The sequence below is a fragment of the Aotus nancymaae genome, unplaced genomic scaffold (genome assembly GCF_030222135.1).
Source record: "Aotus nancymaae isolate 86718 unplaced genomic scaffold, 86718_ANA_hifiasm-v0.15.2.pri h1tg000059l, whole genome shotgun sequence".
NCBI lineage: Eukaryota > Metazoa > Chordata > Mammalia > Primates > Aotidae > Aotus > Aotus nancymaae.
The window spans coordinates 78,129,125-78,152,088 of record NW_026988473.1 but is presented as its reverse complement, the minus strand read 5'-3'; the positions used below and the strand labels follow the sequence as shown (position 1 = coordinate 78,152,088).

At 33.6% G+C, this 22,964-nt stretch overlaps 1 protein-coding gene across 1 annotated transcript in view; it reads right to left on the bottom strand.

Annotated features, from left to right (window-relative positions):
* Positions 1 to 523: 523 nt before the first annotated feature.
* The window catches only part of LOC135270224 (endogenous retrovirus group K member 19 Env polyprotein-like), a 63,312-nt gene continuing 40,871 nt past the window's right edge, over positions 524 to 22,964 (bottom strand). Inside the window, exons 2-3 of the mRNA XM_064365591.1 lie at positions 8,267 to 8,406; positions 524 to 3,081 (exon numbers count right to left, since the gene is read on the bottom strand). Of these exons, the coding sequence (XP_064221661.1) occupies positions 1,610 to 3,037 (1,428 nt within the window). The 5' untranslated portion in view covers positions 3,038 to 3,081; positions 8,267 to 8,406 and the 3' untranslated portion in view covers positions 524 to 1,609. The remainder of the gene's footprint in view (positions 3,082 to 8,266; positions 8,407 to 22,964) is intronic.

Sequence of the window (22,964 nt, the reverse complement as noted above, 5' to 3'; positions counted from 1 at the left end):
CTTTTATGTTGAATATAATCACACAGGAAGTACTCTTTTATAAAAAATATACTCCCTCTCAAACTACTCATTTATATGGAATATAATCACACTGGAAATACTGTTTTATAAAATATGTACTCCCTCTCCGACTACTCTTTTATATTGAATATAATAACACTGGAAGTACTCTTTAATAAAAAATACACTGTCTCTCCAATTACTCTTTTATATTGACTATAATCACACTGGAAGTACTCTTTTATAAAAAATATATTGCCTCTCCAGGTACTCTTTTATACTGAATATAATCACACAGGGATTACTCTTTTATGAACAATACACTCGCTGTCAAAATACTCTTTTATATTGAGTATAATCACACAGTATGTACTCTTTATAAAAAATATATTCCCTTGTTGGGGTCCGTGAGATCAGCACGTCTGCCAGGGATCTCTTGACCAGCAAGAGGGTCCTAATACCTGGAAGAGAGAGTGCACGGAAGAAAAGAGAGATAGAGAAAGAAATGGGTCTGGAGGTCTGATAAAAGCTATGCTCAGATCAGCGATTTATTCTTTGTGCACAGTTGCTTATATATGTTTTTTCATACAGTGTCTGACGTAGGTCCCATTACAAAAGTTTTATCAGGAGGGAACAGAAAATTACAAAGTAAGTATGGGAGGGGGTAGCATACAGGTTAAGCTAAAGATCACTAAACCCAAAACAAACAAAAGATTCTAATACTATTAAGATTCTTATCCTCTTATCAATGACTACAGTTACAGTAAATAACATCAAGGCGAGCAATAATTTGAGGGGTAGCATTTTTCTAGTAACATGTGAGCGATCACGGGATTTAGTGAATGCAGGTAGACAGAGTCATAAAACCAGCCCAGAATGGGAACTTCAAGAGACAATAGTCTCATAGATAGTCACGCAGGCCTCACCCAGACATGCCATTAGCTCAGTGGATCAAGAATAGGCTTCTGCAAACTCAGGCCTTTATCACTTCCTTCTTTTTTCTTCAGCTCGACTGCCCTCAGCATGGGGAGAATATGTCCGGGCTCTAATTCCGTCATGGCGGAGACACGGAGGGGTCTCTACGCTGGTGGAGCGATCTCCATAATTCTCCCATTTTTATTATTATTTTTTAAATGTAACTCAAAGAGTTTGAGCTGTATGCACTGGAGGGAGGAGAACACAAGTTGAAAGAGGAAATGCAGAAGAATGAGAAGCAAAAGAACACAGCCGCCAATGGCCAAAATGCTAGAAACGATGGCAGATGAAAGCCATGAGTCCAGGAGGATAAAGTGTTAACAATATCACGAGCAATGGTATCATCCCGTGGGAGGTCTTGGCGTGAGAAATCAATGGCATGAATTTGCTTTTGAAGTTTTAGAATATCAAGGGACAAGTTATTATGACTCCAAATACCTTGTTAATGGGCTTTAACTAAAGGCCATTTCCACTGAGTGTCATTATAGGGCGTATTGGTAACACAAATATATTTAAAGTCAACATGACAACATAACACCAAACGGGACTGAATATTATACACCTTATCACCTAATAAAGTAACAGTTTGCTTTAAAGCATTAAGTTTTACCTCCAACTTCTTGTCAATATCCATTTATGTACCCAAAGAAACAGAAACATTTTGAGCAAGATGATTAACATAAGTAGCAGTTTGAACACTGTGAGCCAGGCCTATGGCTGCCGTAGCAGCTGTGGCCACGATAGAAACAATAGCCAAAATTCCAGTAACAAGCAAGCCAATAAAACGTTTTGGGTGAATGACAAGGTCCCGAATCTGATGGAGTATCTGCAGGCTACACTCATCATACCAGGGACCAGAAATATTAACAGGAAGCATAACATAAGGTGGTTGGTGAACAACAAGGATGGTGGGGGTGGGAAAGGCAGAAGAATCCAAACAATTAGTAAGTGTACAGGAGGAGCAAGAAATAAAATATTGTCCAGAGGCATAAGTAATATTGATAGAACCATAAAAGAGAGCATAAGGAGCAGCAACACAAGCTTTAACATAGTGATAAGAAGGGGAGGAAGAAGTGAAGGCAGGGCTGCGGGAACCAACTTTGTGATAAGTAGGTACCAAAGCAGTAAAAAGTCGCCATAGGTAGGGGAACAGGTGGCCAGAGGGAGTGGAGACAAGGGGAGTGCTCCAGCCTCCGGGAACTTGATAATGAGAGCCAGAATTACTAAGAGGAATGGGGATAGACCAGTCATACAAAGTAAAGCCAGAGGGCAAAGTATATCGTAGAGCCGGATGCTTGGTAAAACAAGTATGCCAGGGAGGGGAAGGATCAAAAGAATAGTTAGTAGGGCGACAATGGGGTCTGTCCTTATCAGGGAAATCAGGAGAAGTAAGATTCCAGGATTCCTTGATACCATAGTAAGTCAAGGACCAGTCTCGAAGAAAATAGGAAGTTTCACCAGGGAGTAAATTAGAAGGTCCTTCATAGGTAGAAAGTTGTTTTAAAGCCAAATCAAAGCAGTAAGGAGAGGGTTTGAAAGGGGTAATAGGCAAAGTGGATGGAAGAGAATCTGAAAAGGCAGGGGCATGAAAACACATGGGAGGACTGGCAGCTTGAGCCGTATAAGAGTAAGTTGCAGATTGAGGATTAATATGAGCAGAGGAAGGAAAACCGAGAACAGAAGTATTATTAAGATAGACAGGAAATGAAGGATCATTCCAGGTGACAGGACGAAGGACTGGGGGATCGGGGACATAGGCCCAAAGAACCTGAGAATCAGGCAACGGTTGAGCCTGAGCTTGAGTATTGGTTTGACATGATAAAATAGCAATCATGGCAAGAAATAAAGTGGAAGGGGTATGAGATTGTCCATTTTCCATAATTAGTTGAGAGGCTTCAGCACTGAGGCATCGGATCTGGGCCCACGTTGGAAGGGCCACACCGCATGAAGTCATCAGGGACAGAGAGCGGCAGCGAGGACGGCGTCTGCGCAGCTGGCGTGGTGTCACATGAAGATGATGAAACCGGGGAATGAGCCCATTGGCCAGATTGCAGGGGGGCATGCTTGACCAGTCGTTCAGGCACCCAAACAGGAGAGTTGGCAGACCTGGGAAAAACACAGACATGTCCTCGTCCCCATATGAGGACTGGATCAGGGCCAGGTCACTGGTTAGAAAGAGAATCTTTCCACAAAACCTCTGGTGTAGGTTTGTGCTGTGGATGCCAAAAGCGATCAGCAGAGGAACGGCCATCAGTATCTAAAGTTAAAAAGTTAAGAACATAAAGGGCATGATTTAACCAATTATGAGGTGACTTATTCAGGAAGGAAGGTTCATGGCGTAGTTTCTGTAAGAGAGTTTTCAAAATGGAATGAAAACGTTCTACAATTCCTTGACCCTGGGGATTGTTAGGAATGCCTGTGTGATGAGAGATTTGAAACTGAGAACAAAAGGAAGCAAAAGTCTTGCTGGTATAAGCCAGTCCATTGTCGGTCTTCAGAATTTTAGGAACACCTAGAACAGAAAAAACTCGCAAGCAATGAGCAACAACATCTTTAACAGCTTCACCAGTATGAGCAGAAGCAATTGCAAAATGGGAATAAGTGTCAATGGTAACATGAACATATTGTAATTTACCAAAAGGAGGAAAATGAGTGACATCCATCTGAAAAATATGAGCAGGCAAAAGACTTCGAAGGTTAATTCCTAAGTGATGAGTAACAGGCAAATGCGGAGCACAAGCTGCACAAGATTTAACTATGTGTCTAGCTTGTTCTCTGGTAATCTTAAACTGTAGCCTGAGGCTACGAGCATTTTGATGATGAGTAGCATGAGAGGACTGAGCACGCTGAATAGATGTTAAGACAGGGAAAACTTGTTGGGTTAGTTGATCAGCAAAGGCGTTGCCTTTGGCCAGTGGTCCTGGAAGGGAAGAGTGAGCTCTAATATGTCCTATAAAAAATGGAGAAAGACGTTGCCGGATGGCCTGCTGTAGAGGAAGAAGAAGATGAATTATGGAGGAAGAATCTGAAAGAGAAAGGGGAGCAGTTTCAAGGTGCTGAACTAAATTAACTACATATTGACTGTCAGAATATAAATTCAAAGACACATCCCAATTGGTAAGAACGTGTTGAACTGCAAGTAATTCCACGCGCTGGGCAGATTTTTCATTAGTCTGAAAAGAAAAGGGTTGTTGATTAACAGTGCCAGCAGCGAGACCTGTAGAAGAGCCATCGGTGAAGGCTAGAGCTGCTGAAAGCAAAGGAGCTTTAACACAATTTTGAGGGAAAATGAGAGAATATTGGGAATAAAAATGTAAAATCTTGTCAGCTGGATAGTGGCAGGAGATCTGACCGGGATATCCTGAAAATGCCAATTGCCAGGAATCACAAAATTGCCACAGCCATTGCTGCTGTGCAGCAGAATAGGGAATGATAATAACAGGAGGTTCAAAACCAAACAAAGTAAGAGCATGTTGTCTGCCTTTGGTAATCAAAATAGCCACAAGGTCAAAATATGGAGAAATAACTTTAGAGCGGGTGGCAGGAAGATGTATCCATTCCAAAACACCGTGTTGCCAAAAAACACCAGTAGGAGTATAAGAAGTGCGGAGCACACAGTAACACCATGAGACATTATGTTTAATTCTAGACAACTTTTGTTGTGACAAAGCCTGATGCACCAAGTGTAAAGCCTCTGAAGCTTGGGGAGACAAGGTCCTAGGAGAAGTTGGATTAGAAGAGCCTTTTAGGGTATCAAATAAAGGTTTTAGTTGACCAGTAGTTAACCTTAGACTAGGACAAATCCAATTGATATCACCCAGAAATTTTTGGAAATCATTTAATGTCTTAAGATTGGTGGTAGATAAAATTGGGTTTTTAAAAGACACATGTTTATGTTCAATTAAACGACCAAGATAATGGTAGGGAGTAACAGTTTGAATTTTTTCAGGGGCAATGACAAGATGAGCTTTGTCAAGGCATTGCTGTAAGGACAGGAACGCCTTGGACAACAAAAGTTGTGAAGAAGCTGCCAATAATAAGTCATCCATGTAATGTAAAAGAAGAACATCAGAAAATTCCTGGCGAACAGGGAAAATGGCTTTAGCCACATAGGACTGACATAAGGTGGGACTATTGGCCATGCCTTGTGGAAGAATGACCCATTCGTATCGATCATAAGGACGTTCAAAATTAGTTGATGGAATACTAAAAGCAAACCGCTTGCAATCGGCAGGCGACAGGGGAATAGTAAAAAAGCAGTCCTTTAAATCAATAACAATCAAATGCCAGTGTTGCGGAACAACAACAGGTGAAGGAAAACCAGGTTGTAAGGGTCCCATAATTTCCATAGTTTCATTAACTTTTCTAAGGTCTTGCAGCAAACGCCATTTACCAGATTTTTTCTTTATGACAAAAATAGGAGAATTCCAAGGACTTTTAGTAGGACGAATATGTCCAGCAGCAAGTTATTCCCGAACCAACTCACGGGCTGCAGAAATCTTTTCAGAGGACAGGGGCCACTGTTCTACCCATACTGGAACATCGGACTTCCATGTGATGGCATCAGCATGAGCATCGGGAATTACAGTGGTCCCTTGGAAAAATAACCTAGTCCAGAACGGTCAGATTTTTGTGGCAAGGAAAGCGGCTCAGGCATGCCTTGCAAACATTTTCCTAATCCCTTAGAAGGCTGATAACCTTGTTGTAACATCATGTGTAAAGCCTTATCACCAGTAACCAAATGAGCCCCCATAGCCTCCAGGACATCACGGCCCCAGAGATTAAGAGGAATTCCATCAACAATGTATGGGTGGAATGAGCCGGAATGGCCCTCATGATCAGTCCAGGAAAGTAAGTCAGCAGATTGTAAGGGATGATTACTCATGCCGATACCTCGCAGAGCTGTCATGGTAGGGGTGGCTGGCCAAGAAGAAGGCCAAAATTTGGAAGAAATTACAGATACATCAGCTCCAGTGTCCAGAAGGCCTTCGAAAGATTTGCCATTAATTGTAAGACACAGTTCAGGCCTAGTGGTGGAAATTGATTGTATCCAGTAAGCATAAGAGGAAGATCCAAAACCACGGTCTCCTCTGGGGTCGGTTACAAGTGGAGAACCCACCTGCAAATTAACAGGTATGAGTAATAATTGGGCAAAAGGTTGATTAGGGGTGAGAGTATAAACACCTGCAGGAGACCAAATCATTACTTTAATTTCACCTGTATAGTCAGAATCAATAACACCAGGGAGAACATGAAGTCCTTTCAAAGAACAACTACTGTGGCCTAGAATGAGACCAACATGATTAGAAGGTAAAGGGCCAAAAACACCAGTAGATATTGCTTGTGGGCCCATATCAGGAGTTAATAGTTGTGTGGTGGAGGGACAGAGGTCAAGTCCTGCACTATTTGGTGTTGCTCGGAAGAGCTGAGAAACGGATTTTGGTGAGTCAGAGATTGCCCGAGTTGTTGAGGGGGCTGGGGCAGCCCCCTCTGGGAGTTTCCCGAACGTGGCTGCAGTGGATTACCCTGAGCATCACGCTTTGAATGGCATTCATTGGCCCAGTGATTACCATGGTGGCAACGTGGGCATTCACCTGGTTGGTGGAGAGATGGCTTAGCAGGCGCCAGAGGAGCCGGTAGTGCCAAAAGCGGCGGGACTGTCTGGATAGCCGCTTTGCATGACTTAGCAAAATGTCCAACACCACCACAGCGGAAACATTTCAAATTAGGTTTAGACTGATTAGACTTTTGCTTAAGAAAAGCAGCTACAGTCATACCGGCCTGAGCGGCAGCCATAGCAAGACCCTGTTGGTAAGCGGGTCCTATATCGGCACACAGGCGAATATAGCCTTGTAGATCCACCTTGTGACGCCATGGTCTAATGGCAGCCTGACAGGCAGCGTTAGCACTTTCGAATGCCAACTGCTTAACAAGCATAGAGGCAGTGTCCTCATCTGTTATTTGGCGATTAACAGACTGCATAAGCCGAGAAACAAAATCCTGATAAGGTTCATCCGGACCTTGACGAATGCGAGACACTTGCTCAGTCTTAGAAGTGGAAGAAGGCAACAGACGCCAAGCACGCAGGGCAAGAAAATTAATCTGAGAATAGGTATCATTAGGCATATTAATTTGATCGTTAAGATCCTCATGTTCGCCACGACCCATAAGCATATCAAGAGTAACAGGAGATTACTGCCGGTGGTTACGCCGCACCTGCTCAGAAGCAGCTTCCTCATAATAGACTTTCCACAAGAGAAAGTCACCACCAGAGAGACAAGCTCTGGCCAGGCGGTTCCAGTCTGTTGGAGGGAGCTGGAAAAAGGAAAGGTTATCAAGAAGGGTTAAAGTATAAGGGGCTGTAGGACCGTACTGGGCAACAGCCTCTTTAAGTTCTCGTAAGGTTTTTGGCGCAATAGGTTCAAAATGATGTCTAGCACGACCTTGATCATCTACAGACTCCATCACAGGATATAATGCCGGGAATAAGTTATCCGCTTCAGGAAAACCTCTGTCCATAGACAAAAGGGCATGAGATAAGGGTGACACCGGAGAAAGGGCTGAGGAACTCACAGGGACTAAGGAACCAGGAGAGGCAGGCAAAGAAGCCTGACATGAAACCGGGTAACAGGAGTGTGGGTGTTGAGCCGTGAGCACCCTAGAACAAAGTGACAAAACGTCATGAAGCTGTTTGGCAAGATCAGGTGGCATAGTAAAGGTAACAGGACCAGGGGACCATTGGGGCAGTGTTGGCTGGGGATGTTGGGGTGTGGTATCCTCTAGAACCTCAGTAAGAGGCTCAGCGGCAGGGGTAGAGGGAGAAGGACCATGGGAGACAGAGATCGGGTGGGGAAGGGAGATCCTGTGGTTCGGGTTGGGGAGAAACAATGGGTGGGGAATGTGGCGCAGAAAAGAATGTAGAAGTACCAGGAACAGTAGTGTAAAGAGGAGCAGTAGCAGTAGAAGATTGACAAACACAGTCACGAAACTTAGGCCAAACAGAAAGTAAAACTTCACACTGAGGTAGAGACTTATTATGGAAACAAAACTGATCAATCTTTTCACCAATAACAAGCCAGGTGGCTTCATCAAGAAATCCACCTTCAGGGACCCACGGACAAATTTCACGAACAATGTGTACAAATTCCTCCACAGTTTTCTGCTTAACATTATGACCATGAGACTTAATCATAGACTGTAACAATTGAATAAACATATTATGCTCCTTTGACTCAGTATTTCCCATGTTTTTACTCCAGATTGAACTCTTGACTTAAAGTCAAATACTTACTATCGGCGCCCTCCTTCAACTTTGATTGAGCGTCACTTGGTCTCTCGTGTCCAGGCCTCACGTTGGTGCGCCAGATGTTGGGGTCTGTGAGATCGGCACGTCTGCCAGGGATCTCTTGACCAGCAAGAGGGTCCTAATACCTGGAAGAGAGAGTGCACGGAAGAAAAGAGAGATAGAGAAAGAAATGGGTCTGGAGGTCTGATAAAAGCTATGCTCAGATCAGCGATTTATTCTTTGTGCACAGTTGCTTATATATGTTTTTTCATACAGTGACTGACGTAGGTCCCATTACAAAAGTTTTATCAGGAGGGAACAGAAAATTACAAAGTAAGTATGGGAGGGGGTAGCATACAGGTTAAGCTAAAGATCACTAAACCCAAAACAAACAAAAGATTCTAATACTATTAAGATTCTTATCCTCTTATCAATGACTACAGTTACAGTAAATAACATCAAGGCGAGCAATAATTTGAGGGGTAGCATTTTTCTAGTAACATGTGAGCGATCACGGGATTTAGTGAATGCAGGTAGACAGAGTCATAAAACCAGCCCAGAATGGGAACTTCAAGAGACAATAGTCTCACAGATAGTCACGCAGGCCTCACCCAGACATGCCATTAGCTCAGTGGATCAAGAATAGGCTTCTGCAAACTCAGGCCTTTATCACTTCCTTCTTTTTTCCTCAGCTCGACTGCCCTCAGCATGGGGAGAATATGTCCGGGCTCTAATTCTGTCATGGCGGAGACACGGAGGGGTCTCTACGCTGGTGGAGCGATCTCCATACTCCCTCTCCAAGTACTATTTTATATTGAATATAGTCACACTAGAAGTACTCTTTTATACTGAATATAACCACACTGGAAGTACTCATTAATAAAAAAAAAACACCCTCTCAAAATACTCTTTTATATTGAATATAAACACACTGGAATTACTCTTTTGTGGAAAATATACTCCCTCTAAAAGTACTCCTTTATACTGAATATAATCACACTTTAAGTACCCTTTTATATTGAATATAATCACACAGGAATTACTCCTTTATAGAAAATGTACTCCCTCTCAAAGAATTCTTTTATATTGAATATAATCACACTGGAATTACTCTTTTATAAAAAAATAATATCTCTAAAAGTACTCTTTAATATTGAATATAATCACACAGGAAGTGCTCTTTTATATTGAATATAACCACACTGGAAGTACTCTTTTATAAAAAACATACTCCCTCTCAAAGTAATCTTTTATATTGAATATAATCACAGTGGAATTACTCTTTTATAAAAAATATACTCCTTATCTAAGTACTCTTTTATATTGAATATAATCACACAGGAAGTATTCTTTTATAAAAAATATAGACCCTCTCAAAGTACTCTTTTATATTGAATATAATCACACAGGAAATACTCTTTTATAAAAAATATACTCCCTCTCAAAGTACTGTTTTATATTGAATATAATCACACTGGAAGTACACTTTAATATTGAATGTAACCACATGGGAAGTACTCTTCTATAAAAAATATACTCCCTCTCAAAGTACTCTTTTATATTGAATATAATCACACAGGAAGTACTCTTTATTAAAAATATCCTCCCTCTCAAACTACTCTTTTATATTGAATATAATCACACTGGAATTACTCTTTTATACAAAATATACTACCTGTGAAAATATTCTTTTATATTGAATATAATCACACTGGAATTACTCTTTTATCAAAAATATACTCCCTTTCCAAGTACTGTTTTATATTGAATATGATCACACTGGAACTACTCTTTTATAAAAAATATACTCCCTCTCAATGTACTCTTTTATATTGAATATAATCACACTGGGACTATTCTTTTATATTGAATATAATCACACTGGAATTACTCTTTTATACAAAATATACTACCTGTGAAAATATTCTTTTACATTGAATATAATCACACAGGAAGTACTCTTTTATAAAAAATATACTCGCACTCAAGGTACTCTTTTATATTGAATATAATCACAATGGAAGGACTCTTTTATAAAAAATATACTCCCTCTCCAAGTACTCTTTTATATTGCATATAATCACACTGGAATTACTCTTTTATAAAAAATATACTCCCGCTCAAAATACCCTTTTATATTGAATATAACCACACTGGAAGTACTTCTTTATAAAATATATACTCCCTCTAAAAGTACTGTTTTATATTGAATATAATCACCAGGAAGTGCTCTTTTATATTGAATATAACCACACTGGAAGTACTCTTCTATGAAAAATATACTCCATCTCAAAATACTCTTTTTTATTGAATATAATCACACTGGAAGTACTCTTTTATAAAAAATACACTCCTTCTCAAAGTACTCTTTCATATTGAATATAATCACACTGGAAGTACTCTTTTATAAAAAATATACTCCCTCTCAAATCTCTCTTTTATATTGAATATAAACACACTGGAAGTACTCTATTATATTGAATATAATCACACTGGCAGTACTCTTTATAAAAAATGTACTCCCTCTCAAAGTAATCTTTTATATTGAATATAATCACACTGGAATTTCTCTTTTGTATTGAATATAACCACACTGGAAGTACTCTTTTATAAAAAATATACTCCCTCTCCCAGTACTCTTTTATATTGAATATAATCACACTGGCAGTACTCTTTATAAAAAATGTACTCCCTCTCAAAGCACTCTTTTATATTGAATATAATCACACTGGAATTACTCTTATATATCGAATATAATCACACAGGAAGTACTCTTTTATAAAAAATACACTTCCTCTCAAAGAACTCTTTTTTATTGAATATAATCACACTGGAAATATTCTTTCATATTGAATATAATCACATTGGATATACTCATTTTTTTAAAAGTATACTCCCTCTCAAAGTACACTTTTATATTGAATATAATCACAGAGGAAGTACTCTTTTATAAAATATATACTCCCTCTCTAAGTACTCCTTTATAATGAATATAATCACACAGGAAGTACTTTTATATAAACAATATACTCCCTCTCAAATTACTCTTTTATTTTGAATATTAACACACAGGAGTTACTCATTTATAAAATATATACGCCCTCTCAAAGTACTCTTTTATACTGAATATAATCACACAGGTAGTGCTCTTTTGTATTGAATATAACCACACTGGAATTACTCTTTCATAAAAAATATAGTCCCTCTCAAAGTACCCTTTTATATTGAATATAACCACACTGGAAGTACTCTTTTATAAAAAACATACTCCCTCTAAAAGTGCTCTTTTATATTGAATATAATCACACGGGTAGTGCTCTTTTATATTGAATATAACCACACTGGAATTACTCTTTTATAAAAAATATACTCCCTCTCAAAGTACCCTTTTATATTGAATATAACCACACGGGAAGTACTCTTTTATAAAAAATATACTCCCTCTAAATGTACTCTTTTATATTCAATATAATCACAGAGGAAGTGATTTTATATTGAATATAACCACACTGGAAGTACTCTTTTACAAAAAATATACTCCCTCTAAAAGTACTCTTTTATATTGAATAAAATCACACAGGAATTGCTCTTTTATATTGAATATTACCACACTGGATGTACTCTTTTGTAAAACATATACTCCGTCTCAAAGTACTCCTTTTTATTCAGTATAATCACACTGGAAGTATTCTTTTATATTGAATATGATCACATTGGATATACACTTTTTTTAAAAAATATACTCCCTCTCAAAGTACACCTTTATATTAAATATAATCACAGAGGAAGTACTCTTTTATAAAACATATACTCCCTCTCTAAGTACTCTTTTATATTTAATATAATCACACGGGTAGTGCTCTTTTATATTGAATATAACCACACTGGAATAACTCTTTTATAAAAAATATACTCCCTCTCAAAGTACCCTTTTTATATTGGATATAACCATACTGGAAGTACTCTTTTATAAAAAATATACTCCCTCTAAATGTACTCTTTTATATTCAATATAATCACAGAGGAAGTGCTTTTTATATTGAATATAACCACACTGGAATCCTTCTTTTATAAAAAATATACTCCCTCTCAAAATACCCTTTCATATTGAATATAACCACACTGGAAGTACTCCTTTACAAAAAATGTACTCCCTCTAAAAGTACTCTTTTATATTGAATATAATCACCAGGAATTGCTCTTTTATATTGAATATAACCACACTGGAAGTAATCTTTTATAAAAAATAAACTCCGTCTCAAAGTACTCTTTTGTATTGAATATAATCACACAGGAATTACTCTTTTATAAAAAATATACTCCCTCTCAAAGTACTATTTTATATTGAATATAATCACACAGGAAGTACTCTTTTATAAAATATATAGTCCCTCTCAATGTACTGTTTTATATTGAATATAATCACACTGGAAGTACTCTTTCATACTGAATAAAACCACATGGGAAGTACTCTTCGATAAAAAATATACTCCCTCTCAAATTACTCTTTTATATTGAATATAATCACACAGGAAGTACTCATTTATAAAAAATATACTCCCTCTCAAATTACTCTTTTATATTGAATATAATCACACAGAAAGTACTCTATTATAACATATATACGCCCTCTAAAAGTACTCTTTTATATTGAATATAATCACACGGGTAGTGCTCTTTTATATTGAATATAACCACACTGGAATTACTCTTTTATAAAAAATATACTCCCTCTCAAAGTACCCTTTTATATTGGATATAACAATACTGGAAGTACTCTTTTATAAAAAATATACTCCCTCTAAATGTACTCTTTTATATTCAGTATAATCACACAAGAAGTGCTTTTTATATTGAATATAACCACACTGGAATCCTTCTTTTGTAAAAAATATACTCCCTCTCAAAATACCCTTTTATATTGAATATAACAACACTGGAAGTACTCCTTAATAAAAAATATATTCCCTCTAAAAGTACTCTTTTATATTGAATATAATCACCAGGAAATGCTCTTTTATATTGAATATAACCACACTGGAAGTAATCTTTTATAAAAAATATACTCCATCTAAAAATACTCTTCTATATTGAATATAATCACACAGGAAGTACTCTTATATAAAAAATATACTCCTTCTCAATCTACTGTTTTATATTGAATATAATCACACTGGAGGTACTCTTTCATATTGAATAAAACCACATGGGAAGTACTCTTCGATAAAAAATATACTCCCTCTCAAATTATTCTTTTATATTGAATATAATCACACTGGAAGTACCCTTTCATAAAAAATATACTCCCTCTCAAATTACTCTTTTATATTGAATACAATCACACTGGAAGTACTCTTTTATAAAAAATATACTCCCTCTCAAAGAACTCTTTTATACTGAATATAATCACTCTGGAAGTACTCTTAAATAAAAAATATACTACCTCTCAAAAAACTCTTTTATATTGAATATAATCACACTGGAAGTACTCTTTTATAAAAAATATACTCCCTCTCCAAGTACTGTTTTATATTGAAGATTATCACACTGAATGTACTCTTTTATAAAAAATATACTCCCTCTCAATGTACTCTTTTATATTGAATATAATCACTCTGGAATTATTCTTTTACATTGAATATAATCACAATGGATTTACTCTTATATAAAAAATATACTCCCTCTCAATGTACTCTTTTTTATTGAATATAATCACACAGGAAGTACTCTTTTTAAAAAATACACTCCCTCTCCGAATTTTTTTATATTGAATACAATCACAGAGGAAGTACTCTTTTATATTAAATATAACCACACTGGAAGTACTCATTTATAAAAAAAAAAATTCCCTCTCAAGATACTCTTTTATATTGAATATAATCACACTGGAATTTCTCTTTTGTATTGAATTTAACCACACTGGAAGTACTCTTTTATAAAAAATATACTCCCTCTCCCAGTACTCTTTTATATTGAAATAATCACACTGGACGTACTCTTTTATAAAAAATATACACCTTCTCAATGTACGCTTTTATATTGAATATAAACACACAGGAAGTACTCTTTTATAAAAAATATACTCCATCTCAAAATACTCTATTATATTGAATATAATCACACTGGAATTGGTCTTTTATAAAAAATATACTCCCTCTCAAAGTACTATTTTATATTGAATATAATCACACAGGAAGTACTCTTTTATAAAAAATATACTCCCTCTCAATGTACTGTTTTATATTGAATATAATCACACTGGAAGTACTCTTTCATATTGAATAAAACCACATGGGAAGTACTCTTCAATAAAAAATATACTCCCTCTCATATTACTCTTTTATATTGAATATAATAACACAGGAAATACTTTTTTATAAACAGTATACTCCGTCTGAAATTACTCTTTTATATTGAATATTAACACACATGAAGTACTCATTTATAAAATATATACGCCCTCTCAAAGTACTCTTTTATATTGAGTATAATCACACAGGTACTGCTCTTTTATATTGAATATAACCACACTGGAATTACTCTTTTATAAAAAATATACTCCCTCTCAAAGTACCCTTTTATATTGAATATAACCACACTGGAAGTACTCATTTATAAAAAATATACTCCCTTTAAAAGTACTCTTTTATATTGAATATAATCACACAGGAAGTGTTCTTTTATATTGAATATAACCACACTGGAAGCACTCTTTTGTAAAAAATATACTCAGTCTCAAAGTACTCTTTTTTATTCAATATAATCACACTGGAACTATTCTTTTATATTGAATATAATCACATTGGATATACTCTTTTTTTAAAAAAATATACTCCCTCTCAAAGTACACGTTTATATTAAATATAATCACAAAGGAAGTACTCTTTTATAAAATATATACTCCTTCTCTAAGTACTCTTTTATATTGAATATAATCACACAGGAAATAATATAAAATATATACGCCCTATCAAAGTACTCTTTTATATTGAATATAATCACACAGGTAGTGCTCTTTTATATTGAATATAACCACACTGGAATTACTCTTTTATACAAAATATACACCCTCTCAAAGTACTCTTTTATATTGAATATAAACACACTGGAAGTACTCTATTATATTGAATATAATCACACGGGCAGTACGCTTTATAAAAAATGTACTCCCTCTCAAAGTACTCTTTTGTATTGAATGTAATCACACTGGAATTTCTCTGTTGTATTGAATATAACCACACTGGACGTACTCTTTTATGAAAAATATACACCGTCTCAATGTACACTTTTATATTGAATATTAGCACACAGGAAGTACTCTTTTATAAAAAATATATTCCCTCTCAAAGTACTCTTTTTTATTAAATATAATCACACTGGAAGTATTCTTTTATATTGAATATAATCACATTGGATATACTCATTTTTTAAAAATATACTCCCTCTCAAAGTACACTTTTAAATTGAATATAATCACAGAGGAAGTACTCTTTTATAAAATATATTCTCCCTCTGTAAGTTCTCTTTTATATTGAATATAATCACCCAGGAAATACTGTATAATAAAATATATACGCCCTCTCAAAGTACTCTTTTATATTGAATATAATCACACAGGTAGTGCTCTTTTATATTGAATATAACCACACTGGAATTACTCTTTTATAAAAAATATACTCCCTCTCAAAGTACCCTTTTATATTGAATATAACCACACTGGAAGTACTCTTTTATAAAAAATATACTCTCTCTAAATGTACTCTCTTATATTCAATATAATCACACAGGAAGTGCTTTTTATATTGAATATAACCACACTGGAATCCATCTTTTATAACAAATATACTCCCTCTCAAAATACCCTTTTATATTGAATATAATCACACTGGAAGTACTCCTTTATAGAAAATATACTCCATCTAAAAGTTCTCTTTTATATTGAATATAATCACACTGGAATTTCTCTTTTGTATTGAACATAACCACACGGGAAGTACTCTTTTATAAAAAATATACTCCCTCTCCCAGTACTCTTTTATATTGAAATAATCACACTGGACATACTCTTTTATAAAAAATATGCACTCTCTCAATGTACTCTTTTATATTGAATATAAACGCACAGCAAGTACTCTTTTACATAAAATATACTCCCTCTCAAAATACTCTTTTTTATTGAATATAATCACACTGGAAGTACTCTTTTATATTGAATATAATCACATTGGATATACTCTTTTTTATAAAAATATATTCCCTCTCAAAGTACACTTTTATATTGAATATAATCACAGAGGAAGTACTCTTTTATAAAATATATACTCCCACTCTAAGTAATCATTTATATTGAATATAATCACACAGGAATTACTCTATTATAAAATATATACGCCCTCTCAATCTACTTTTATATTGAATATAATCACACAGGTAGTGCTCTTTTATACTGAATAAAACCACACTGGAACTACACTTTTATAAAAAATATACTCGCTCTAAATGTACTTTTTATTTTCAATGTAATCACACAGGAAGTACTTTTTATATTGAATATAACCACACTGGAATTCATCTTTTATAAAAAATATACTCCCTCTCAAAATACCCTTTAATATTGAATATAACCACATTGGAATTACTCTTTTATAAAAAATATACTCCATCTCAAAATACTCTTTTATATTGAATATAACCACACTGGAAGTACTGCTTTACAAAAAATATACTCCCTCTCAAATTACTCTTTTTTATTAAATATAATCACACTGGAAGTATTCTTTTATATTGAATATAATCACATTGGATATACTCATTTTTTAAAAAATATACTCCATCTCAAAATACACTTCTATATTGAAAATAATCACACTGGAATTACTTTTTTATAAAAAATATACACCCTCTCAACGTACTATTTTATATTGAATATAATCACACAGGAAGTACTCTTTTATAAAATATATACTCCCTCTCAATGTACTGTATTATATTGAATATAATCACACTGGAAGTACTCTTTCATACTGAATAAAACCACATGGGAAATACTCTTTGATAAAAAATATACTCCCTCTCAAATTACTCTTATATATTGAATATAATCACACAGGAAGTACTCTTTTATAAAAAATATATTCCCTCTCAAATTACTCTTTTATATTGAATATAACCACACAGGAAGTACTCTATTATAAAATATATATGCCCTCTCAAAGTACTCTTTTATATTGAATATAATCACACAGGTAGTGCTCTTTTATATTGAATATAACCACACTGGAATCCTTCTTTTATAAAAAATATACTCCCTCTCAAAATACCCTTTTATATTGAATATAACCACACTGGAAGTACTCCTTTATAAAATATATACTCCCTCTAAAAGTACTCTTTTATATTCAATATAATCACCAGGATGTGCTCTTTTATATTGAATATAATCACACAGGAAGTACTCTTTTATAAAAAATATACTCCCTCTCAAATTACTCTTTTATATTGAATATAATCATACAGGAAGTACTCTATTATAAAATATATACGCCCTCTCAATGTACTCTTTTGAACTGATTATAATCACACAGGTAGTGCTCTTTTATATTGAATATAACCACACTGGAATTCCTCTTTTATAAAAAATGTTCTCCCTCTAAATGTACTCTTCTGTATTCAATATAATCACACAGGAAGTGCTTTTTATATCGAATATCACCACACTTGAATCCTTCTTTTATAAATAATATACTCCCTCTCAAAATACCCTTTTATATTGAATATTACCACACTGGAATTACTCTTTTATAAAAAATATACTCCCTCTCAAAGTACTATATTATATTGAATATAATCACACAGGAAGTACTCTACTATAAAAAATATACTCCCTCTAAATGTACTCATTTATATTCAATATAATCACAGAGGAAGTGATTTTATATTGAATATAACCACACTGGAAGTACTATTTTATAAAAAATATACTCCCTCTAAAAGTACTCTTTTATATTGAATATAATCACACAGGAAGTGCTCTTTTATATTGAATATAACCACACTGGATATACTCTTTTGTAAAAAATATACTCCGTCTCAAAGTACTCTTTTTTATTCAGTATAATCACACTGGAAGTATTCTTTTATAAAAAATATACTCCCTCTGTAAGCACTCTTTTATATTGAATATAATCACACTGGAAGTACTCTTTCATATTGAATAAAACCACATGGGAAATACTCTTCGATAAAAAATATACTCCCTCTCAAATTACTCTTTTATATTGAATACAATCACACAGGAAGTACTCTTTTATAAAAAATATACTCCCTCTCAAATTACTCTTTTATATTGAATACAATCACACTGGAAGTACTCTTTTATTAAAAATAAACTCCCTCTTAAAGAACTCATTTAGACTGAATATAATCACTCTGGAAGTACTCTTTTATAAAAAATATATTACCCCTCAAAATACTCCTTTATATTGAATATAATCACACTGGGAGAGCTCTTTTATAAAAAATACACTCCCTCTCAAAGTACTCTTTCATATTGAATATAATCACACTGGAAGTACTCTTTTATAAAAAATATACTCCCTCTCAAAGTACTCTTTTTTATTGAATGTAATCTCACTCTAAGTACTCCTTTATAAAAAATATACTCCCTCTCCAAGTACTCTTTTATATTTAATATAATCACACTGGAAGTACTCATAAAAAAAATACTCCCTCTCAAAGTACTCTTTTTCATTGAATATAATCACACTGGAATTAGTCTTTGATATTGAATATAACCTCACTGGAAGTACTCTTTTATAGAAAATATACTCCCTCTCCAAGTACTGTTTTATATTGAAGATTATCACACTGGAAGTACTCTTTTATAAAAAATATACTCCCTCTCAATGTACTCTTTTATATTGAATGTAATCACTCTGGAACTATTCTTTTATATTGAATATAATCACAATGGATTTACTCTTTTATAAAAAATATACTCCCTCTCAATGTACTCTTTTTTATTGAATATAATCACACAGGAAGTACTCTTTTATAAAAAATACACTCCCTCTCCAAGTATTCTTTAAATATTGAATACAATCACACAGGAAGAACTCTTTTATATTAAATATAACCACACAGGAAGTACTCATTTATAAAAAAAAATTCCCTCTCAAAATACTCTTTTATATTGAATATAATCACACTGGAATTACTCTTTTATAAAAAATATACTCCCTCTCAAAATGCTCCTTTATATTAAATATAATCACACTGGAAGTGCTCTTTCCTACTGAATATAATCACACAAGAAGTACTCCTTTATAGAAAATATACTCCCTCTCAAAGTACTCTTTTATATTAAATATAATCACACTGGAATTACTCTTTTATAAAAAATATACTATCTCTAAAGGTACTCTTTATATTGAATATAACCACACAGGAAATGCTCTTTGGTATTGAATATAACCGCACTGGAAGTACTCTTTTATAAAAAATACACTCCCTCTCAAAGTAATGTTTCATATGGAATATAATCACACTGGAATTACTCTTTTATAAAAAATATACTCCCTCTCATAGTACTCTTTTATATTGAATATAATCACACAGGCAGTATACTTTTATAAAAAATATACACCTACACAAAGCACTCTTTATATTGAATATAACCACATGGGAAGTACTCTTCGATAAAAAATATACTCCCTCTCAAAGTAGCCTTTCATGTTGAATATAATCACAGAGGACGCACTCTTTTATAAAAAATGTACTCCCTCTCAAAGTACTCTTTCATATTGAATATAATAAGACTGGAAGTACTCTTTTAAAAAAAATATATTCCCTCTGAAAGTACTCTTTTATATTGAATATAAACACACTGGAAGTACTCTATTATATTGAATATAATCACACTGGCAGTATGCTTTATAAAAATTAAACTCCCTCTCAAAGTACTCTTTTGTATTGAATATAATCACACTGGAATTTCTCTTTTGTATTGAATATAACCACACTGGAAGTACTCTTTTATAAAAAATATACTCCCTCTCCCAGTACTCTTTTTTATTTAATATAATCACACTGGACGTACTCTTTTATGAAAAATATACACCCTCTCAATGTATGCTTTTTATTGAATATGAACACACAGGAAGTACTCTTTTATAAAAAATATACTCCCTCTCAAATTACTCTTTTTTATTAAATATAATCACACTGGAAGTATTCTTTTATATTGAATATAATCACATTGGATATACTAATTTTTTAAAAAATATACTCCCTCTCAAAATACACTTTTATATTGAATATAATCACAGAGAAAGTACTCTTTTATTAAATATATACTCCCTCTCTAAGTACTCTTTTATATTGAATATAATCACACAGGAAATACTGTATAATAAAATATATACACCCTCTCAAAATACTCTTTTATATTGAATATAATCACACAGGTAGTGCTCTTTTATATTGAATATAACCACACTGGAATTACTATTTTATATAAAATATACTAACTCTCAAAGTTCCCTTTTATATTGAATATAACCACACTGGAAGTACTCTTTTAAAAAAAAATACTCCGTATAAATGTTCTCTTTTATATTCAATATAATCACACAGGAAATTCTTTTTATATTGAATATAACCACACTGGAATCCTTCTTTTATAAAAAATATACTCCCTCTCAAAATACCCTTTTATATTGAATATAACCACACTGGAAGTACTCCCTTATAAAAAATATACTCTCTCTCAAAGTACTCTTTTATATTCAATATTATCACCAGGAAGTGGTCTTTTATATTGAATATAACCGCACTGGAAGTACTCTTTTATAAAAAATATACTCCATCTCAAAATACTCTTTTATATTGAATATAATCACACTGGAATTACTCTTTTATAAAAAATATACACCCTCTCAAATTACTATTTTATATTGAATATAATCACACAGGAATTACTCTTTTATAAAAAATATACTCCCTCTCAATGTACTGTTTTATATTGAATATAATAACACTGGAAGTACTCTTTCATATTGAATAAAGCCACATGGGAAGTACTCTTCGATAAAAAATATACTCCTTCTCAAATTACTCTTTTATATTGAATATTAACACACAGGAAGTACTCATTTATAAAATATATACACCCTCTCAAAGTACTCTTTTATATTCAATATAATCACACAGGTAGTGCTCTTTTGTATTGAATATAACCACACTGGAATTAATCTTTCATAAAAAATATACTCCCTCTCAAATTACCCTTTTATATTGAATATAACCACACTGGTAGTACTCTTTTATAAAAAATATACTCCCTCTAAAAGTACTCTTTTATATTGAATATAATCACACAGGAATTGCTCTTTTATATTGAATATAACCACACAGGATGTACTCTTTTATGAAAAATATACTCCCTCTCAATGTACTGTTTTATATTGAATATAATCACACTGGAAGTACTCTTTCATATTGAATAAAACCACATGGGAAGTACTCTTCGATAAAAAATATGCTCCCTCTCAAATTACTCTTTTATATTGAATATAATCACACAGGAAGTATTCTTTTATAAAAAATATACTCCCTCTCAATGTACTCTTTTTTATTGAATATAATCACACAGGAACTACTCATTTATAAAAAATAAACTCCCTCTCCGAGTATTCTTTTATATTGAATACAATCACACAGGAAGTACTCTTTTATATTAAATATAACCACACTGGAAGTAGTCATTTATAAAAATAAATTCCCTCTCAAAACACTCTTTTATATTGAATATAATCACACTGTAATTACTCTTTTATAAAAAATATACTCCCTCTCAATATACTCTTTTATACTGAATATAATCACACTGGAAGTGCTCTTTCCTATTGAATATAATCACACAAGAAGTACTCTTTTATAGAAAATATACTCCCTCTCAAAGTACTCTTTTATATTAAATATAATCACACTGGAATTACTCTTTTATAAAAAATATACTATCTCTAAATGTACTGTTTATATTGAATATAACCACACAGGAAATGCTCTTTGATATTGAATATAACCAAACTGGAAGTAATTTTTTATAAAAAATATACTCCCTCTCAAAGTAATCTTTTATATTGATTATAATCACACTGGAATTACTCTTTTATAAAAAATATACTCCCTATTATAGTACTCTTTTATATTGAATATAATCACACAGGAAGCATTCTTTTATAAAAAATATACACCCACTCAAAGTACTCTTTATATTGCATATAATCACACTGGAAGTACTCTTTTATATTGAATATAACCACCTGGGAAGTACTCTTCGATAAAAATATACTCCCTCTCAAAGTACCCTTTCATATGGAATATAATCACAGAGGAAGTACTCTTTTATAAAAAATGTACTCCCTCTCAAAGTACTCTTTCATATTGAATATAAACACACTGGAAGTAATCTCTTATATTGAATATAAGCACACTGGCAATACTCTTTATAAAAAATGTACTCCCTCTGAAAGTACTCTTTTATATTGAATATAATCACACTGGAATTACTCTTTTGTATTGAATATCACCACACTGGAAGTACTCTTTTATAAAAAATATACTCCCTCTCACAGGACTCTTTTATATTGAAATAATCACACTGGACATACTCTTTTATAAAAAATATACACCCTCTCAATGT